The 22,777-nt window shown below is 39.1% G+C and overlaps 1 protein-coding gene and 1 long non-coding RNA gene across 2 annotated transcripts in view; one reads left to right on the top strand and one right to left on the bottom strand.

Annotated features, from left to right (window-relative positions):
* Positions 1-22,777, top strand: part of Cdk6 (cyclin dependent kinase 6) — a 205,291-nt gene that overhangs the window by 137,359 nt on the left and 45,155 nt on the right. Inside the window, exon 4 of the mRNA XM_015506732.2 lies at positions 2,345-2,454. Coding sequence (XP_015362218.1) covers positions 2,345-2,454 — 110 coding nt within the window. The remainder of the gene's footprint in view (positions 1-2,344; positions 2,455-22,777) is intronic.
* The window catches only part of LOC125611038, a 14,100-nt gene continuing 1,729 nt past the window's right edge, over positions 10,407-22,777 (bottom strand). The window contains exons 2-3 of the long non-coding RNA XR_007341132.1: positions 14,155-14,204; positions 10,407-11,964 (exon numbers count right to left, since the gene is read on the bottom strand). This is a non-coding gene — a long non-coding RNA (uncharacterized LOC125611038). The remainder of the gene's footprint in view (positions 11,965-14,154; positions 14,205-22,777) is intronic.

Raw genomic sequence — 22,777 nt, 5'->3', positions numbered from 1 at the left:
TCTTTGTTACACTATTATTGCAATGGATACAGTATTGTGATAGGCATTTACAGACATATCATATATAAAGCCAGGGCTGTGCACCTCAGCCATGAACAATACATACTGTGAACTGTTACCACCAGTGATTTACAGGTAGCAGTGAGTTCAGGAGGGTAATGGCATTCAAACTGGACATGTGGAGTAAGTAGAATTTCTTCATGGTGAGGAGAATGAAAAAGAGTTGCCCAGGTTAGAACAGTAAAGAAAATCATGGAGGCAAGAGCTATAGGATATGTTTGTATAATCCAGTAGTACGCAAACCTATTAGGGTGAGCGTTCCCTGAAGAACTTAAAAGAAAAAAAAAAAAAGGAACCCACTCATGGAGAGCTAATTCGGTGGAGACAAAAAAAGGTTCAGATACCTAAGTTTTTCTAAAAGCCCCATGGATGATTCTGGTCATAGTCAAGGTTGAAAACCAGAGATATAATCATTGTGTAACTAGGGCATAAGGGATGTGTGGAAGTCCTGTAGGAGATGATGCTCGAAAGATATATTGGCATCAAATGATAACTGGGGTAAAAATTGTTCTGGTATTGTCAGTTTGTATTTTGAGTTTTATTTCTGTTACATCATCCTTCATTAGATATCAATTAAATAATCCCTAAGCAAAACTTAACCCCTGGGTGAATTTGAAGCAAAACATGTTAAATGAGATGAATAAGTCAATTTACCATATAATCAACCCAAAACTTAAAAACAGCAAGCATTTTATTATTCTCAGAGTCTTGTCGGTTGACTGGACTCAGCTGGGCAGACCTGCTCTGTGTGACATTGGCTGGGGCTGCAGACATCTGGGAGATTGGTGGGTCTTGAATATCTAAGATGCCTCACTCACGTGGCTTTCAGCTGACAGCTCAGCAAGGTATGTGGACCAGAGAGTCAAACTTCTCATAGCAAGCCGTCTGAATTGCAAGAGGAAGCATCTTGAGAGCAAGCATTTGAAAGGGCCCAGGCTACAGGACTTCTCATGACCAAGCTTTGATAGTCTTAGACCTTATTTCCACCATAAACTATAGTTCAAACAAATTGCAAAGGCCAACTCAGATTCAGTGGAAGATAAATGAATTCCATCCCTTGATGGGGGAAGCAGCACATGTATAAAAAGAGACAAGGAAATTGATGGGAGCCATTTTTAGAGACTCTCCACCTCCATCTTAATGCATCAAATAACATACTATCAAGATACATGCGGTGGTGCATGCCTGTAATCCCAGCAGCTCAGGAGGCTGAGGCAGGAGGATTGGGAATTCAAAGCCAGCCTCAGCAAAAGCAAAACCCTAAGCAACTCAGTGAGATCCTGTCTCTAAGTAAAATACAAAATAGGGCTGGGGATATGGCTCAGTGGTTGAGTACCCCTGAGTTCAATCCCTGGTACCCCCCAAAAATAAAATACATAAAACTGAATGACAGTAACAATACAGTTAGATCAATAAAAATAAGGGGATCTGCTTAATGTAAAATGCTTATGTAATAAATTTATGTATTCCCAATTCTTTATTTGGCAATAATACATCCTCATTTCAAGTCTCCATAGAATATCTGCCTCTCTCCCTAAAATAAGAGGCACTTGATCCCTGTACACACAGAAATCTGAAGCCCTAACATGATGTTTTCTTCAGCTGTCAACCTGGCTGAAATAAGTACCACTTTGTTTGTTTCATCTACCTTATACTGTTCAATACTAAATGGGTTCTCCAGTTTGGGGAATCTGCTATGGATGACCTTTCTTACACATGGTATGAATATTTGGGTTACATCTTTTAAGTTCTTCCCCATTTTTTATTTGTTTTCTGTAAAGAGCAGCATGGAAGGGGGTTTTATTTTGATTTCCCACAAAGTCATGATAAGAGCAGTTTTGACTCGCCCTGGGTGCTCTGTAGACTTCAAGGTCGCCATCTAGCAGCCACTGGAATCTTCTGATTTTCCAACACTGACCTGGGAATTGAGCTGGAGTTGTTGCCATCACCTGTTTTTCTTTTTTTTTTTTTAAGAAAAAAAATAGTTTTAAGATAAGAGGGTTTTATTTGCTTGCTTTGTTTTTGTCTTTGCCTTGCTTTCTGAAGCTTGTTATTTCACCATCCTGTTAAGATAGCATTTGAGATGGGAACCCAGGTGGTGGGGATGATGTAATTTCCTGGCCTGTGACTGATGAGTCCTATTTACTTATGCATCTATCAGTGTCCTCATATGATTTATAGGGGTTCTTTCTGAACTGGATCTTGTCATTAAGCCACCTAGAATCAGAAGGTTAAGCCCACAGCCATCTTCCTCAGTAATGCTGACATCTGTTTGTCATTGCAGGTCGTCACGCTGTGGTACAGAGCTCCAGAGGTCTTGCTCCAGTCCAGCTACGCCACCCCCGTGGATCTCTGGAGTGTTGGCTGCATATTTGCAGAAATGTTTCGTAGAAAGTAAGAAATATGTTTTCTTTTTGAATCTTCAGTAGTTTAATTGGCAGCATGGCGTGCCTGTCTCAATGAGGGTCATGATGTGGATCTGAGGTTCCTAGGTGTTCCCTCTTAGCCTACCTAAAACCACTTTCTCATTCAGTTTTGTATAACTGTAGTTTCAAGCTCTAGGAAACCCTGTTTGGAAAGGAACACACCACTTTTCTTTCCATTTCCATTGTCTTTGTTGGTGGTGATAAGACATGATGAAAGTGGGGCATGCTGGAGTGTTTTTTAGTGAAGAAATATCCTCAAGGTGAACTTCAGCCACAAGCAGAAGACAAGGATTGTTAAGTTCATGGGAATTTATTAACAGAAATTTCGATGGTGAGAATTATTGAAAAAAGACTAAGTAAGCTGAAAAGGAATAGGCAAGGAGGATGTCAGTGCTGTTTCAGAATATTTTAGGTGCTGCGATGTAGAGCAGAGGTTAGATGTATTTAGACACTATAGTGGACAAAAATAGGACCAAGGGACACAGAAATTAAAGAAATAAAGATATTTGCTTAGTGGGGGGAGCAGTGTAATAATTAAACAATTATCTGAAAAGTAGATTGGGGGTTGTGTGTTCCCATTGGGTGTCCAAGGAGAGTCTGGACCACTATCCATTGGAGCTGCTTTCAGGAGCATTTACAGGGCAGGTGGGTAAGCTCAGTGCCCTCCAAGGCTGCCCTGATTCTGAAAGCCTGTGTCTCATTTGTTTGATTTTCAGGTCACAAGAAATAGCCAAACAATATTATAAAGATCTGCCAGGAAAATAATTCACACCTGAGTACTAAATTCAGCCTGGTCAAAATTAAACAGAGAACCTAAATATAACCTAATCTCTTTATTTTCTATTTTTGTTTCCATGGGAAAATGTGAGTTGAGAAGCTGAGTATATGCCCATTGTGTGTGATATGTTCAAAATGTAGCTTCATGAGATCTCATCTGAAAAAGTCAGCCATTACTTTGTCTGTTTGTTTTAACCAAATCAAGTTTTATGCAGTGAATTTAGGAACTCCTTCTAGTACTCAGCAAATTCATCTGTAGCTCATAGGATGGGAGAGTGGCAGGGAGGTCAGAATATGCAGGTGTTTCATGGCAGCCGACTCTGTGTCAAGTACAGTGCCAACACAGTTCCTTTGTGTTACCTTTTTAATCCTTACAATAAGAGGAAACTGAAATGGAGTAGTCAATTTATTTGTCTAACATCATGCAGCTAAGAAGTAGGGGAATAGGAATCTAAAGGAAGTCTGTGAGTTCCAGTCCAGCATTGTTTTTCTGCAAAGGAAGAAAGAAAAATAGTAACATTCAGCCTAGCCACAGTATTTACCAAACAGGCCAGATAAGTGGTTTGGGGAGCATGGTCCCTGGATGGCAGCATTAGTATCACTTGGGACCTTGTTGGACATGCACATTCTCAGGCATCACCCCAGACCTAGTGAATTAGAAACTCTTGGGCTAGAGTCCTACAAGCTATGTTTTAACAAACCTCTACTTGACGTTTCAGCCTTAAAAATACATGGACCTTGGTTTCTGGTGTTACTTCCTCCTCTAAGCAATTATTTCCCAAGTTACTATCTTTCTGTAAGGTTCCATGAAGGAGAAAGCGTGATTTCTTATGTGCACACATGAAGAGCCAGCGGGTCTCTACCCAGAATTTCACTTTTGCAGCACAACAAAGCAAAATGTTGTCACTGTCATCAGTGGCAACTTCATGGATGACAGTAGTACCAGGGATAGACAGTCTTTACAAGTGAGGCTCCCAGGCCACTCCTTGAGATTCTGATTCATTACTGAACTAAGGCCAGAAATTCTTATTTTAAAAAGTACTTCAGCTGGGCACAGTGGGGCTCCACTGTAATCCCAGCAGCTTGACAGGCTGAGGCAAGAGGATCGTGAGTCCAAAGCCAGATTCAGCAAAAGCGAGGTGTTAAGAAACTCAGTGAGACCCTGTCTCTAAATAAATACAAAATAGATCTGGGGATGTGACTCAGTGGTCAAGTGTCCCTGAGTTCAATTCCCGGTACCAAAAAAAGAAAAAGAAAAAGTACTTCAAATAATTCTTTTCATCCAACAATTGTAGAACACATTGGGTTCAGGCTTCTGGTCAGAACTGATAATAAGTGCCAGGCACAGTAGCCCATGCCTATAATCTTAGTGACTCAAGAGGCTGAGAGGCAGGAGGATTGCATTTTGAGGCTATGGTCAGCAACTTAGCAAGGGCCTCAGCAACTGTCTCAAACTAAAATAAAAAGGGCTGGGGAGGGCTGGGGTTATGGCTCAGTGATTAGAGTACTTGCCTAGCTCGTGTGAGGTACTGGATTCCATCCTCAGCACCACATAATAATAAAAAAATAAAATAAAGGTATTGTGTTCAACTACAACTAAAATATTTTTAAAGAGGGGGCTGGGGATATAGCTCAGTAGTAAAGCAACCCTGGGTTCAATCCCCAGTACGAAAAAAAGGGAATAAGTTACTATCAATATAGAAGAGCAGGCAGTCATTCCAGGTCATCCAAGGAGTAACTTGGTGCAGCTAAGAGTTGACTAAAAATGTGCTTATTGGAATTACCTACATGTGTCTAGAATTTTCATCCTCAGTGTAAAGATGGAGTCCTTCTTTTGGTGTGGAGGGGAGGGTAATCAGTTGTTTTTCAGCAGTACAAGCTTGAATATTAGCCATGATCCATAGTAAAAACTGTTAAAGATAAAACCTAAGATATGTAGAATTAAGAATTCACTAGTAAGGAATTTGCTATATTTTTAAACATAGGCAGTCCCTGCCTCTTGAACAATTGCAACTCCAAATTTTATTTGCTAACATTAAAAACATTTTTTGCTAACATTAAAAACATTTTTTGCTAACATTAAAAACATTTTCCACTAGCCGGGCAAGGTGGCACACACCTGTGATCCCAGCAACTAGGGAGGCTGAAGCAGTAGGATTGCGAGTTCAAAGACAGCCTCAAGCAAAAGCCAGGCACTAAGCAACTCAGTGAGTCTCTCTCTATAAATAAAATACAAAATAGGGCTGGGGATATGGCTCAGTGGTTGAGTGCCTCTGAGTTCAATCCCCAGTAGCCGAAAAAAAAAAAAATTCCACTAACATGATAATGTATTTGATAATCAAGTTCTCAGCCTAGCTTGCAGAATTCTGTATAACCTGGACAATATATGAAACATCACTTTGTACTAATTCATCAAATCTTTTTTTCTGTGGGAAAATTCATATAGTATTCCAGTCCAATGTGACAGGAATACTCCTCTCTCCACCTTGGCACTGGGACTGAGAGGAAGGACTCACACACTAGAGTTTCCAGGAAAGGCTCCTTTTGAGGACAGCAGCAACATTCTGCTTCATTTTGCTACAAAAGTGAGATATTGGGTGAAAACCCACGGGCTCTTCACATGTACACATAGGAAAGCACCTTTCTCCTAGATTACAAACGTAGTAAATGAGAAATAATTGGTTGGGGGAGAAAGCAATGCCAGAACCAGGGTCCGTGTGCCTTAAAGGCTGAACGAGAATGGATCCAGGACAATCACATGTCCTTCCTAGGCTGGGTACCCTGTCCTCTAGGTAGTTCCTGCTGTGACCTTGAATGTGGCCATGAGGTCTGAACTTTATTCCTGCTCAGTCACATTTTGGTGTTTCCTGTGATACCTCCCAGATGACTAAACACATCGTGCTTCTTTCTTGTGGCAGATGTGTCCTGGGGTCCAACCTCCAATTTGATCTGGATTCAGCTTGGCTCCAATTCAGTGTTGTCCAATTGAAGAGTCACAAACCATGGATTCTAAACGCAGACCCCTCCTTACTTTAGGCTAATCCTAAATCAGGCAGTCCCTCACATGTGTTCACTTGGAGTTCCTATTTGTCAATAAGTAGTAATTCCCAGATTGTGGCATCTCTTTATCACCTTCATTGTTTTGGCCATAGTCTTATGACAACTGTACTTCTACTTATCTAATCTTTTACTACCCTGAGTCAGTTTACTTTTTTTATTTAACTTCATCCTCAACAAAAAATATGTAAAATTATAGGCTGTGGCTCAGCAGTAGTGCACTTGCCTGGTATGTGTGAGGCACTGGGTTTGATTCTCAGCACCACATATAAATAAATAAAATAAAGGTCTATCAACAACTAAAAAAAATAAAAATAAAAAATTTTAAAAAATAAAAAATATATATGCATATATATGTATGTATGTGTGTATATATTATGTATGTGTGTATATATATGTATAAATATATGTATATATATAATCACAGACTTGGTAAGTCAGTTATTAATTTGTTTAATACAAATTAGAATATATAAAAACATTAAAATTATTAAGAAACTTTGTCCATGTTCATCCCCTGAAATCATCTTACCTATCACTAGTGGTCTATGTCACCCACTGGAAACCCTGTCTTTCAGTCTTCAGTAACTTATTGAATGGCTAAAGAGATAACAAACCCTAGTGGAGGAGAAAGTCATTACATGCATTGAGTAGGCTCAGTGCCAAGAAGTGTGGGGTACTGTGAATGGCTATAGTGAGAAGACTGTTTTAAGGAAGTAAAGGAGATTGCTCTGTGAATGGCTATATGTCAGGATTAAACTTTCATAAAGATCGTATTCTAATTTTTATATAAAATCTTTGCATCAATAAGGCTCACCATTATCCATGACCTAGGGGGAAGAAAAGAAACAGGGAGTTAACACCTGTTACGTTACAAGTGCCAGGCCAGGGCCCTTCACATACATTATTTCATCAAATCTACATTCTAAGGGATATTATCCAGAGTTTACATACATTGAACTGGGGCCTTCTGCAGGCAGGATGAATAGAAGCACATGACTATTAAATGGAAGAGACAAATTTTAACATAGGTCCACCTCACTCCCAGAGCCTTTGATTTTCCTGCTCTGTCATGTTTCTTCTCATGCTGTTGTTTGACCCACTAGGCTATATTTTTTTCCTAGAATGTTTTATGTATTACTGCAGTCTAGCAGCAGTGTAATATCTTAGGCCAAGAAGCAAATCACACATATAAAAGCTTTGATTTTCAGTCTATCTACAATGGAAAGATTGACTAATTCTCTGTCATATTATTAAGAAGTATATGCCTTCTATTCTAAAATTGAATACCTAGGAAATATGAACTCAGTAAAGAGAGTCTTGGGGCAGATGGTTGACAAAGAGCCAGAGAGTTTAAATACCATCTGTCACTATTATCTGGGTTTAATAATCGCCTACACTGACCTATAGAAGCATTCTGCAAAATGGATTACAGCTAGATTTTTATCTTCCTCCTTTAACTTTTCGCCCATGGATAATCCATCTTTACCAACATTCAGTTATATTTTAATACTAAAAGCCCTTGTTATGAATTTGGTCAGTAGCCAGCCCATTCAGCTTAGTGGGAGGGGATGGATGGATGGAAGGGTATGATAGATTGATTTTTAACTACATGGCAAAATAAATTCACACTGTCAATTCTCCAGATGCCTGTCTGTTGCTATCCTGGTCAGGACCATAGTTTGTAGTTTGAAAGTTATGGGGTTTTCCAGCTTATAGCAAAGTCATAAAAAGAAAATGCATATTTCAAAAACAAAACATCCTACTAATTCTTTGAATATGGAGATTGTGGTAAACAGATAGTAATTCTTAGAAGTTCTGAGTTGCCAGCTCTGATGATCCCTAGCTAAGAAGTGCCAAATGCCACCAGGAAGAATATAACAAACACAGTCACTGTTAGAAGGAAACAAACAAGGCTTCATGGTTATATTCCCCCTTGTTTGGTGGCCTCTCTAGGCTTGTCGTCATTGATTTCTATGAATTAAATACCCAGTATCTGGGAAACTAACAGTGAAACTGTCCTTTGTGGCTCAGTGGCCAGTGAGAAAATGTCTAAAATGTCACTGAATGCCTTACCAGTCTTCCTATTGGTTTCTGCGTTGGTGCTTCTTCATATTTGAGTGCTTGCCTAGTGATATCAAGGAAATGAGGTCCTTAGCTGGCTGCCCCAGACCCTGAGGCACAGAAAGAGAGCCCTAGACTATGAGAAGAAGCCCACCACCTCAGCTTAGGTCAAAACGTGTGTAGATCCCAGGGCACTCAGCTGGACTTGCATATTTCCTGTCCCTTCTGGGACATTTTCCTAGACCTTTCCCTTCCCTTGCTTTAAAGAAATAGCCAAATGGGGAAAATTCTAAAGGAGCATGTTTTTGAGTGAGGAAATACCCAAGATGGTACCCAGGAAAAGGACCAGTCTTGGTTAAGTAATATATACAGGATAGTTCTGCATTAGACCAAGTGAATATTTTTATAATGTAACCAATAATGACTTTTTAAATTCTTACTGTGTAACTTGCTTTAATTATGAATTTGAAAAACATCTGCTACTGTGAAGCCTGTCCCTTCCCCATTAGGGCAGCTTTGTAGGTCTCAGCTCCCTGGTCCTGTGCCCCTCCACTCTGGCACCTTTGTCTGCTGTTGGGTGATCTTCTCCACAAACTAGGTCTTAGTTGAGTACTCTTCCAACCATTCTGCCGTCATATGCTTTTCTCCAGCTTTTTGTTTTCCCATCCCTGTTCTTAGCATTTAGCACCCCCCTTCTTTGGCTCTCTCTACCTCTGTTAATCTTTCTACTCTGCCTCTTGGAATCCTTGTTCTGTGGCAACAAGTAACCCTGCTTCCCTGAACTTTTTCACTTGGTCTCCTTCTTCAAGGTCACTACTGTCAACCTTTCTCCTGTAGATGTTGTGTCCCCTCTAGAAGGGAATCGCAGTATTCTTAGTCATTTGCTGCTTTGAGAGCATGATTCTGCCGAAGCCCAGTGCCTTTCCTCTCCCCCCATCCCTTTGTCATCCTCTTAGACTCCCAACTTCATCTTAACTGCATCGCCTGGGGACTTTCAGGACCAGTGGTTTTTAGCATAGTCACCACAGAGTAAGGAGAAATGTTCCTGGTAGAAGTGCTTTGCACATTGGAAGAGACAGAATACTTTGAGGGTCCAGATCAGCTCAACAACTTCGTCACTCTGCCCACACTCTCCTTGTCCCCCTGGCTTGTACTTTAGCTTTCAGTGACCCTGTGACGAGCTTAGGTTCTATGCTTATTTCTCAGGGACACTGCACCTTGGGAATACCATTATCTAAATGCTTCACCATTAAAAAGAGAACTGCTGGGCTGGGGATGTTGCTCAGTGACAAACAGTGTGGACACAAGTTGTACTGACAAAGTGCAGAGCAGTGTTCTTTCTCCGGAACTTGACAGCTAAGTCTGTTCCAGCCCAACCAGCTTTGTGACAGAGGGCAAACCTTCAGCATCTGGAACCTAGTGTCCTTTTCTGGACTTCATTGTGCTTCACAGAGTTCTCAGACCCTCTCCTGTGTATGGTCAGAGGAGTTCCCATTCCTCTTTTTTCTATATTGAGATTCTGAGATTTAAAAAGGTTCTAAACTATTGGAGTAGATAATACCCAAGATTCATTCCAGCTCTGGTATACTTTGTAGAACCATGTCTTGGTCCTTTCTGGAACCCTTAACATATCCAGCACAGCTCATGCTCATTGACAGGGCTTATTACACATCCTTGTGTACTGTCCTGAGCACTTGACATAGATTATGAAGTTTAATCCTCCCAAGTGTCTTGCCCAGATCCCATATCTGGTCATTGGCAGCGCTGGGACTTGGGAGTTCTATGACCTACAACAGCAACAATGAGTTATAAATGGGAAATTAGTCAGGCATAAGATAGCATGTAATGAATATAAATAATATAAATGAATCGGGTATTTTAAACTTTTTTTCATACAAAGTCTTCAAACTCCAAACTTCAAGCACATCTCAGTATGAACTAGCCACATTTTAAGTGCTGGTGACTAGATGTACTCTGTGGGACAATGTAGATCTAACCCACCAAAGAAATGGATAAAGAGGAAACAGACAATTTGATGTTTATTGGGAAGGAAGAAGAAAACAACTCAGTGCCCTTTTCCCAGATGCATTGATTTTGCATTCTTCTGTCTCCTGTGTTGTCTTCTTTTCTAGTTTGGGTGGGGACTATAGATAGAAGTTGGGGTTCTTACATGTAAAACCAGCAGAGCTGAGGTTGATGCAGCCACCTGGCCTTCTTCCCCTGAATTAGGGATGCTTGAGCGCCAACTAACAAGTATAAAATAGTGTTAATCGGCACTAGCAAATCTTCCCCAGTGTCTTTTTTTAAATTGCTTGCACGTGGGGAGCCACATTGTCTCTGTGACCTCTCACTCCATATGTCACTTTCAGAAACTTAAAATTGCTAAGGAAAGGACCAAGATAGAAGATCTAGATGCCAGTTAGCTTCATTTTAAAAAATTTAAAAATCTGGTTGTAAAAATGCCAGATGTTACAGAAATGTAATCTTTCCAGTACTCCCATACAAAACCCTAAAGACTCCCTGAATATACTTTCATATCTTCTTTTTTATAAATTCAAGAGTGCATGTATACATTTATGTTTAAAATATATAAATACATATGCACACATTGCTCTTCAGTAAATTTTTTGTACAGAAATGGGTTTACACTATGTGCTAACTCATTTTTAAACTGAGGAAAAGAAATCCTTGCATTTATTAAATAGTTTAATTTCCTGTTGATAGATATTTAGGATTTACTTGTTCATTTCATTTTAGTCCTATTATAAATATTGTTGCAGTAAAATCCTTGCATTTATTTTGTGGAACATTTGTCCAAGTATGTCTCTACGGTGAATTCCAGAAGCATAATTATAGGTTCAGATAACATGCATATTTTTTAAATTCTTCTAGCTAAACCAATTTACCCTCCAAAAATCTTAAAGTAAAAATCTGTTTTTAGCTTAAAGTGAGAGGTAGGATGAGATTCTTGAAGATAGGAAAGGTAGACAAGAGTAAATAAATCAAAAATTCTTACATAAGTGTTGGCTACTTCTTCTACCCTTATGTAAAAATATCAACTGGAAAACATAAATGAATGTGGTAATTTTGTAATGCTGTTGTTAAGCTTGGTTTGATGCATAAGAGACCTCTTTCAACTGTAAAATTTACTGTGGGTTTCCTTTTTATCAGTTGGGTAGCAATAGGGAAGGAATCGACCTCATTTTGTCAGTTAAAAAAAATTATCTTAGATAAAGTCACAAGCACTTTTTTAGACTGTTTTTTTCCAGTATACAGCAGACCCAGACATCATTCTACAGAGTTCCATAATGCCTGAATTTGGAGAATATCATTTCTTGAGTTGTGATCTTCCTTCCAGGGAGGACCTAGACCCTGGCACTCACTCTCTTCACCAGTTCTTCCTTGGTAGCTGCCAGAGCTCATGAATGATGTTTTGCCTTCTGGGTCTTTGCCTTGGAAAAACTCTGGAACCTCTTCTATCAGCCATTTCCTCAGATTAGGAAAAGAATCAGACTAATAGTGTCAAGTCATCTGGTCAGAGTCTCAGGTCTACATCGTCACATCTTTCAAGCTCAGATATCTAGTTTGAGGCAAGAAAACAGATACTTTTTAATTATAAAACACTGGCAGAGAAAGAAAATATTTGATAAGTTGAAAGCCAGTTCTCACCAATCTAATTTTAACGGGATGGCAAACTTACCTCCTTTTTATCAAGAGCAGGAGGGTAGTAACTACTTCCTTGCCCTACAAAATTTACTTTTAGCTGGAATGTGGACCTCCAATCTAAGTCTGGCCATGGTAACTCTTTCAAAACATGATGTAACATTTACATTTGTTGCTTTTTTAACATTCATACAAATTTATTAGACAAAAAGTGCAAGTAAATGATAAAAGATATTTCAGACAAATGTAAATTCATGCTATTTCATTATACATGCCTACATAATTTCTCTCTAACAGTGCATAGGTGCTAAATTACAATAGTAAAATGTAACAAAAGATTCTACTAGATCTTGTAGTAAAGTGAGCTGCTGTAGTGGCAATCTGTAGGACACTCCGTTTGGCCCACTGCTACAGGTTGCTGTCTGTCTGCCTGATACCCAGTTCCACCAAGGGTTGGCCTCTCATCTGGCTTTCCCATACTGGCTAGAGGAGACGCTGTCTGATAAGACCACTGCTTAGTTTAACTGAGAAGCAATGGGGATTTCTCCTCTTCTTTCCCTCTGTCTTTTCCAGTGACTCTTCTCATTTGCTTTCTACCCCCCTCTTCCTCCATTTTAACCTTAAGAAATAGCATTCAGCATGATCCTTCATATTGAGCTTCTCTGATAAAACATGAGTTTGTGATTTATTGCTCCAGTTCTGTTTGCTAAATTAAATTTATAAATATTAAAGCTTACTCTTAGCAGTAAGAGTTGGTGCTAAGGAGTGTGTGTGCATCTGTGTATGTTTGTATTTGTGTGCACTTCTATGATTTGAGAGCAAAACCTGACAGAGACAGCTACAAACATGTGGGCTGTACTTACTTGTGAATTGAAATATTGCAAAGAACACTTCAAAATGGCAATGTCCAGTGGAAATTAGATTTAGCTGTCAGCTGAGTTGGATGTTACCAGCTCTTCTCATATCACTACATATTTAAGAGTTTATAGGATATTTTCTGTCAAAAACCTTGGGACAGGAGCCCACTGTGTTGCCAATTCATTTAATTGGGAATAATTTTTTCTTTGAGAGAGAGAGAGAATTTTTTAATATTTATTTTTTAGTTTTCGGTGAACACAACATCTTTTTAATTTTATTTTTATGTGGTGCTGAGGATCAAACCCAGCACCCCGCGCATGCCAGGCCAGCACACTACCGCTTGAGCCATATCCCCAGCCCAAATTGGAAATAATTTAACATACTAATATTTCAATATTCAGAAGAAATTTGGAAGCCAGCCACTCACTATATGTTCTTACTTGTCAGAGTCATACTGAATTCTCCAGGTATCAGCATGTAAGAAAGTTATTTTCAAAAGGCACTCACTTAAGTGGGATAGACTACTGGTTAAAAAATGGCACTGAACTTAGTGCTTAGACATTTCTCATTTTTTCCCTCTAAACTGGTAACCTTATTTTACAAGTAGCGTATTAACAGCCTCTTGATTCATTAACTTTGTGAGCTATCAGAATTTATTAAAAATAGTAGGAGCTTTTAATTTTAAATATTGACTGTCCCTGCTTAATTTCTTAACTGAAAATCACAAAAACATACAACATGAAACACTAAGCTGGCAATGAAAAAATTATCAAAATTATGTGGAAGAATTTCTATTTAGCCAGAACTCTAGAATTAAAAAATCATTTGGGGGCTGGGTGCACCGGCGTATGCCTATAATCCCAGCTGCTCAAGAAACTGAGACAGGAGGACCACAAGTTCAAGACCAGCCTAGGCAACTTAGCAAGACCCCATCTCAAATAAAACAAAGGGTTGGGGTTGGGGGTATAGCTTAGTGGCAGAATACCCGTTGGGTTCAATCCCCCAGTACAAAAAGAAATTGATGACACAGGTTTGTTATGTGCACCTGGAAATAGGTTGACTATTTTTGCCTCCCTCACTCCTCTTGTTTCAAAAACACAAGGTTGAATTCAGTTGAAAAAATGATCAGCTGTTCCAATTACTGCTTCTGTTGAGACCCACATGCTCAGATTTTCCTTGGCCATCACTGGCCATCAGTTCTCTCTCACTCCCCACCCCACCCCCAACTACAAATACCAGAAAAACATACCTGCCAAAGGAACAGGAGGGTGGTGTCTGGAAGTAAGAAGAATGGGGCATCTGTAAATGGGGACAGCCATCAGAACAGTATTAGATAAAAATGCTAGAAATTAAAATATAAGAGCTACTCAGAGAGCACTGAGTGTTTACAGAATGAGTCTGAAGTAATATCTCCATTATGTTAACAAAAAGTTTTGTTGGGCAGAAAACTTCTTTTAGAAGTACAAGAAAACAAGCAGAAAAAAAAAATTTTGTAGCTTTTGCAAAAAATACTACTGAACAAGGCAAACTAACATTCCAAAAGCTTTCCAAAAAAATAGAAAATTCTGAAAATGATAATTAAATATAAGCAATATCAGAAAAAAATTTTCCAAAAATTAGTAAACTAAGTCAGCAGAAGGCTAGAAGACATGTTCTCTAAAACAGAAACAAAGAATTGAACATCCTAAAATGCAAAACCATCAAACAAAGCTGTAAAGGAAGATGAACAAGATGTGGAATTCTAAGGAAACTCAAGTCAAGCACTTACTTAAATTAAGAAATTAAAATCTGACAAGAGGGAGTAAGAAGTAGAATTCCTACTGTTGGAATCATCGATATAAAAGACAATACTAGAAGTTCTCACAGAATGTGAATGAAAAGGACAGATGGTGAGAAAATGACAGATATGAAGGGTAGAGAATGGAAATTTGAGCTAAGAAGTTGATGGTCTTTGAAATACAGTAATCAAAACCATGACCAAAGAAACATGTTCCTAAGCCGTGAACAGACTTGGGTATGCAGAGCAGTCTCGCAATATTTGGAGGCAAGTCATTGAAAAGAAACTCTAATGGGCTGGATGCTCAGGGCTGTGAGTGCAGAAAGCTCAATTTGGATCAACTAGATTATAAGGAAATTTTTGGTTCTCATAAATGGCGATTCCAGATATAGGTGAGCTTCAGGGCTGGCTTAATCCAGAAGCTACAGCTCCCTTTCTGTCTTAGCATCTTCGAAGACTCTCTTCACCCAGGGCAAAGTGGTTGCAGGAGTTCCAGTGTTCACATCTGTACACCATGATACTAAGAATGAATCATTCATTCTGTCCTAGGATTTCAAGTGGGATTCCCAAGTTTCATCCTTAGAACTGTTATAACACATGCCCACACTTGAACCAGTGACTGAGACCAGAGAAATGGAATTTGCTAATAAGCTTCAAGAGAATTTGAAGAACATCAGAGTCCTGTTAAAATGAAAAGGAAAAATGAATATTAGGTGGACAATCTACGGAATCCACTCCAGAGACTGACTCAGAGCACATCCTAGAAAAAATGTTGGAACTGTATAGAGAAAGAAAAACTCAATTTGCCATGTCTGGCATTTTTCTCATTTTTCTTTAACACTGAATTTCTCCTTTTAGAGATGATCAAAAGGTAGAATTAATCAAAACAGTTGATATGCATGGAATTACAAGTGTTCGTGCTGTAGTGTTCCTCCCTAGACGTAAAGATCAAACAAACTTTGTAGCTTTACAAAAAGGAAACAATCAGGCTGACCTCAGACTTTTCTTTTGTTTAACCAAAAGCCAGAAGAGAATAGAGAAATAGTGTTGTAGAAGAAAAGTCTGTAACCCAAGAACTTCCTAATCAGCTGCATTGCCTTGAACTTGTGAAGGCAACAGAAAGCTTCAGATATGCAAGGATCACCTGTGCTTATTTGTTAAATATCAGTTGGGTATACTTGAGCTAACTGTATGGTATGTCCAAACGAGTGCCTCAAGAATGCCTTCCGCTGTCATATGTAACTCATTAGAACAAATACATACAAAAAAATAAATAGAAAAGAATGGGATGCCATGACATGGAAGGACTGATGGGATGCTCCATAGACCCAGCACCCATCTCTTCACAGAAGCTCTCAGGAGAACTGTAGACCTCACCTGTTTGTACTGGCCACACTAATGATGCTATAGGAATGTGGTTGGGTTAGTATATTTTTCAAAACATCGTCTGGATGAGGCTTAAAAGTAAATAATTTCATTAGGAATTATTAGTCCTTATTATGAGAATGGTCCTGTAATTGGACTTCAGAAATTCCCCCTGAAAAGCCTCAGGCAAGAGTGTACCATCAGATTTGAAAGTGTAATTAAATATGACTGAAATTATGTTTCATTTTAGCCCACCTATGACTAAAAAAAAATAGTCTCTAGACTTTTTTTAAGACCTTTAAAAAAAATAAGAGTAGGTCAAAGTGGAACACTGAAGATGAAATGGAAAGGGAGATGAGTGAGATAAGAAACTATTAAAAAGACAAAATGGAGGAGGCAGCATCGAGCAAAAACTGACTCTTAGGATTGAGGAAGCGATGCAGAAGGCAAATTGAGTTGAAGTTTCAGGGGATGATTTGTTCCTTCTGATAACACCATGTCTGGCATTTTTCTCATTTTTCTTTAACAGTGAATTTCTCCTTTTAGAGATGATCAAAAAGTAGAATTAATCAAAACAGTTGATATGCATGGAATTGCAAGTGTTCGTGCTGTAGTGTTCCTCCCTAGACGTAATGGTGCCCTCGTGTTAGTGTTAGTAATGTTGTTCTGTCCCTCACACACTGCTCAAGTACTGAGGCACCTCCATTCCCACTGGGAAAGAGCCACTGCCCATCTAGGCAGCTCCCTAGATGCCCCTGCTCTTCTTCAGAGCCTCCCTAGGATCCGGCACTGGCATTATTACCAGCTGGCATACCAGGTTTGTCCAGAACCTGTGTTTTTTAATATTATCTCAGGCTTCGGAGATACCTTCTTGGGAACATACATTGGCTGTGAAATCTCTATTTTCTTTAAGTCCCCTGTATCATCCTGTTCTTCCGGCAGTGGTTTCTTCCAGCTACCATTTGAACAATTGCTGGTCTTTATGCTCTTTATAATATCAGAGACCTACCACTAGTTCCTAACTCCCAGCAGATCTTTCTCATGTTTCCTGGACCTTAAAGGCTTAAAACTTAAAATTCAGTATCTGTCTGTGAAATTGTTCCTTTGTTTATTTTGTTATTGTTGCTGTCTGTTGTCTTGTTTTAAGGTGGACTTGGTATTGCCACTCACCACCAGAACTGGGATGTCTCAGTGGTAGAGCTCTCCCCTGGTATGAGGAAGGCCCTAGGAAAATGGTTCCCAAATATGTCTACATCCTAATCCTTCTGAATTTGTATTTTTTTTTACATGGTAAAAGAGATTTTTTTAGATTTAAATTAATGAAGTTTTAAATAGGGAAATGATTCTGGATTAACTGGATGGGCCCAATTTAAGTATCTGAGAGCAGAAAAGATGTGGCAGAAGGGAAAGTCAGAAGACTGCATCCAGCCGTGGAGCTGACCTGCGGTTACTGGCCCTAAGAAGTTTATGGAGAACACATCAGGAACTAGAGGAGAGGCCTCTAGGAACTAACAGTGGCCCTAGCTGACAGCCAGCAAGGACCTCAGTCCCACAGTGTTATAACCATATGGAACTCAATTTGGCCAACAACCTGAATGATATCAAAGCAGATTTGTCCTCGAAACCTCAAGAATAGAACACAGATCTGCCAATACCTTGATGTCAGCTTTGTACAAGTCTAAACAAAGAACCAGCTGAGCCACGCCATACTTGGACTTTTCACCTACAGAACTGTGAGATGGCACATAGATGTTGTTTTAAACCACTAAATTGGTGCTAATTAGTTAGAGCAATAAGAGGAAATTAATAAATCAACATTAAAAAATGGCAACAACAAAAAGCCCAATAGGGTACAGTGAAATGAACGATAAACATGGCAGAACACACAATCCAGAATGGCTGTTGACTTGCGCTCTCTCTGGCTGAGTTTGTCTACACAGCAAGGGGCACACCAGTTCTAAAAGCCAAGCAGATTCAGTGGGTGCCTGTGCTCAACACCCAACTAAGGATCAGGAATTTGGGGGAAAAACATGAAAATGTATGTGTATGTGTGTGTATTTTTATGTAAGAAAAATATTTTAGAGATGAGCCTTATTAACAAAAGGGCATTGCCCAGTGCTGAAATCAGAGTGTGGGTGTAGTGTTTGCAGCTACTTGTTTGTTTACTTGTAGTCAATATTGTGTATAGTAACAAATTGGTAAGAGGAAGAAATTATGCAAAAGAGAGATTGTTTTGACAGTGAGTACACACTGTTCCATTTGTATTTTATTTCTTCTGGTACAACCATAAAACTTTGAAAAAGTTTCTAAGATGTGTTAGCACAAGGTCTGGGAGAAGGCCACTTCACCCCCACTAGAAGATACTGAGTTGCTTTGCAATGTGAATTACAATAATACAAAAGTTTACTGATATTTGCTGTAATTCCAAAGTAGACAAGCATAGGGATTGACCCTGTGGAACCAGACTACGTGGGTTTAAAATCCTAGTCCTTTCACTTACTAGCTTTGTAGCCATGGACCAGTTACTTAACTTCTCTGTACCTTGGTGTCCTTTTCGATGAGAATACATAATAAGATACCTCTATCATGGTTTGTTAGAAGGATTTGATGTAAATACATTTGGAAGCAATAAATGTTAGCTGTAATTATTATTACTGTCCTTTCCTGAAACATGCCATATTCTCGCACCCCGGACCTAAGAAACAGTTGATTCCAAGGAGTGGAAATGGCCTAACTGGCCTTTATAAAAGCCAGACAAGGACATCTAGTCACCTGTCCGTCCTTTCTGCACCCCTCCTACTTTTGTTTTTTGGGGTTTTTTGGGGGGGCGGGTAGGGAGGGAGTATACTGGGAATTGAACTCAGGGACACTCAAACACTAAACCACATCCCCAGTCCTACTTTGTATTTTATTTAGAGACAGGGTCTCACTGAGTTGCTTAGTGCCTCGCTTTTGCTGAGGCTGACTTTGAACTCGCCATCCTCCTCCCTCAGCTTCCCAAGCCGCTGGGAATATAGGCATGTGCTACCACCCCTGGCTGCACTGTTACTTTCCACTTCAAATTAATGAGACTTTATAGGTAATACTGGCATAATAGCAGTATTTTCCTTACCATATAGATCTTCATTTTCATAACATTGTATAAACATTTCTCTGTATTCTTTATCCATCTTTTTATATGAATAGTGCTTCATGAGGTGAAGTAAGCATGCTGTAAAATGATCTGTCAGAACTAAACTAATTTGGAAAATGATGGGTTAAACAAAGTTTTCTGGACAGGACTTATCAGAGCTCTTATAATTAACATACACATTGAATTTCCACAGACAAGTAAATACATTGCTCCCAAACATATTTGAGCCCTGAACATTTTTTTTTTCAATAAATGCCTCAAATTTTCCTAAAAGTATTCTGCATATACAGTTTGGGAAACAGCCACTCTATTGAATCAAGATTGTTTAACATGTATGAATTACGATTATTATGAATTATAGCTGATGGTAAAGGAGATTTTATAGCTACCAATCTCAAATATATTTATTTTGTATATTTAAAATGGCCCTTATTAGGTTACATTAATGTCTTTTTACCCATATTTGTACTCTGACAGAGATAATGAGATCATGATTCTCCAATGAGCAAAATCAAGTCATCAAATACATATTGAGTTGGGCATTCTAGGTCTTTAATTTGGACCTTTAGTGAGTCCTTTTATAAAGCAGTTTATATTTTCAGCCAATACCACTTAGATGGTGAGTTCTATAGGGTTCGCCTCTGTGTGAAGAAATTCCTTTCTGTTGTCCTAAACTTACTTTTCAGATGTTAGTGATAGACCCTTGATTTCCTAGTCAGGATTGGTAAACATGACCATGTTTCCTCTTACTGACCTTAGATGTAGTAAGCCTTATCCTCCTTATTGGTGTTTGTCTTTCTAAACTAGAAAGTCCCCATTTTTTGGTTTGTCAGTTGACTCATGTCAAGAAGGCGGTGAGTTTTTCCCCTACTTGCAAGCCAGCAAACTAGTTCTCCCCAGTTTATGCATACTGGCAGAAGACACATAACTCTTGGGTTAGTGACAAAGGACTGTTTATTACTCCCTGCAACAGCAGTAGCCAGAGTATCAGCATTTGCACCAGATTCTCAGTTCTCATAGGAAAATGAGAAGAGGGCCAGGTGATGCCTCCACATACAACCAGTGTGTTATAGAAGAGAAACCCCTAGCTTAGGAAACTTGAAACTTTCATCATGGGCAATAAGTCAGCCAGGCCTTGGCCCTAGCAGGAGACATTATTATGCTGAAGAGTAAACAAACCTATTTATGTACCAGAGAGAGACACTATCTCTATCTTCCAAGGCTGTTTACTCAAAAATCTAGTTCAGGACACATGTAGTCAATGTCTCTACTCACAAGAGGTACAAAAACACTAGGAACTTGTAGAATTATCTCCAAACAGTTGGCAGTTGTCCCCTCTATTCCCTATATCATTATTCCTTCTTTTGAAATGTTTTATTACAAACATCCAAGTTCTGTGCCAGACCTGCATTAGTTAGATGAGTAAAAGTGTATGTTTTTATTTCTTTTCATACAACTTAAATTTCACAGGGGTAGAGACTTTGTTTACATAGATATCCCAAAGGCATAGAACTGTATCTGACACACAGTGCACATTCAATATGATTTACTGGATGAATATATGGATTTCCTATCTTCATATTGAGATCAGTAAGTTACTGGCTTTGCTGTGCAGAAGGAGCAATGAATGATATTCAAACCTTCAAGAAACTCCCAACAATGGTTCCAAGAATTATCTGCATGGAACTCTCCCCGCCCACCTCCTAACTCACCACCTAGCTGCTCCATCCTATCCAAACGCATCACAAGTATTATTTCCTCAAAGAAACCTTCCTGTCCAGAATAAAATCAGTATCTCTGGTATTCACTCTCATAACACCCTGGTATTTTTCTTATAGCACTTAATACCATTTGCAATTACATTTTTTTAGTGTCTTCTAGTTTACAGTCTGTTTATCCCATCACTTACAAAGCTGTGGACCTGACCACCTCTGCTTTTCTCACCACTGTATAGCTAATACTTAACAGCATGGCGTTAAGTGGCCACTGAGTAGCTGAGTGACAAATGAATGAACATCTTGCAAATTGTAGCTTAGAGCCTGTGGTTCTATGAGAAGCTTTGGCATAGAACAGACCAGAGGCATTACTTCATCTCTTCTTTCACAAACCAGTTTTGCCATGTTTCTTCTCCAGTTGCAGAGTCTCAAGATTTTTAAGTGGAATTTAATCATGTTTTTTATTGCTAGAAAGCATTTAATTTTAATTTAGAACATCATTTTATTGTCTAAATGATATAAACATTAAATCAGCTCATATCCTAGCATCATTCCTTGGGTAATTCTAATGTTTACACTTAATATTCAACCACTTTCGTCAAAAGGAAATGAGACTTACTAATTCTTTGAAAAACCTATCAATTGTCTAATATTATTTGGGGCAACAAGGAAGATAAAAAAGAAGCAAAAGATCAAGCCTCAAGAAGTTATTTGCCCATCTGAGCAAATAAGAGAAATGTGCATGAAGCATTAGCATATAATAATTAGCAAACATTAGGCCGTGCCTCTGTAAGTGTTAAGCTACATGGTACAGATTTTTTAAAACTATAAGAATTTTGAAAAGTTTAATAGTATCATGAACTGGACTAGAATAATATGGGTTTCATGTAGTTAGTCCTGAGGTGAGTTTTGGAGATGTTTAATTGGGTATTTAGCAAGAACTTCATGAGACAAGCCAAGAAATAGTGTTTTCTTGGAAAAGTAAGACCTGGCTAGAGTGGAAAATAGTGGCTTGAATGCAAAATCACTGTTAGACTGTAAGAATTGCACAGTATTTATGACTCCTTTTCCATTCAATTAAATAACATACAGAAAGGAAGCCACACCTTCAGGCAAATACGACGGGTGAGGGAAGCCAAAGATGGAGCCCTGCTAAGGCGTCTCAATGAAGTAAATAAACTCTGAAGGAAAGACTTGGAAGGTCATCCAGTGTACTCATAAATTCCAGCTATTACCAAGATGAAAGGGAAGTGAGAGGCATGAAGAACAATAGGAAGGAGTGTTCCCCAGTCCCCCCAACTGCCTGTTTACAGTAGGGGAGGAGCAGCAGGGCTGCCCAGATGGCAGAGCCAAAGTTAGAATGAGGCTTCCTCGCCCCAGACCTCTTTAGGAAATCCTGTTTGTGACGGTGGCTTCACTGCAAAGTGATCAGGAGCCCTCCCGGTGCTGGAGAAGCACACTTCTGGACTCAACTCTGATTTCTAATGCAGTTTAAAATCTTATTATCATGTGCACTCAGCAAGATAGAAACTCCATATCGGGTGAAGCTTGGGTCAGACCTTATTTTGCAAGCATTTATTTATCTTGCTTGTCCCATTGAAACACTGGTAACACAATAGCTTAAAAACAAGATAAGCCTCATCTTTTTTCCTCTATGGGTATGTTAGGGAATGGTGGTTTTAAAAAAGCCCGGTGATGACCACTTCTTTCACATCACATTACTTCTTAAAGAGAATTAATTTAAGACCAGAGAGCTGGGTGCAGATACCTTAGAATCCAAACCAAGAAAACCAGAAGATTCATCCCCGGAGATCCACTTTATGTCCGCACTTGAGGTCTGTACTTTTATTTTCCCTCTGCCACTCAAGTGCTTTTGGATACC

This window comes from Marmota marmota, unplaced genomic scaffold (assembly GCF_001458135.2).
Source record: "Marmota marmota marmota unplaced genomic scaffold, marMar, whole genome shotgun sequence".
Classification (NCBI taxonomy): domain Eukaryota; kingdom Metazoa; phylum Chordata; class Mammalia; order Rodentia; family Sciuridae; genus Marmota; species Marmota marmota.
The sequence above is the reverse complement of the archived record's forward strand: the minus strand, read 5'-3'. Positions and strand labels throughout refer to the sequence as shown.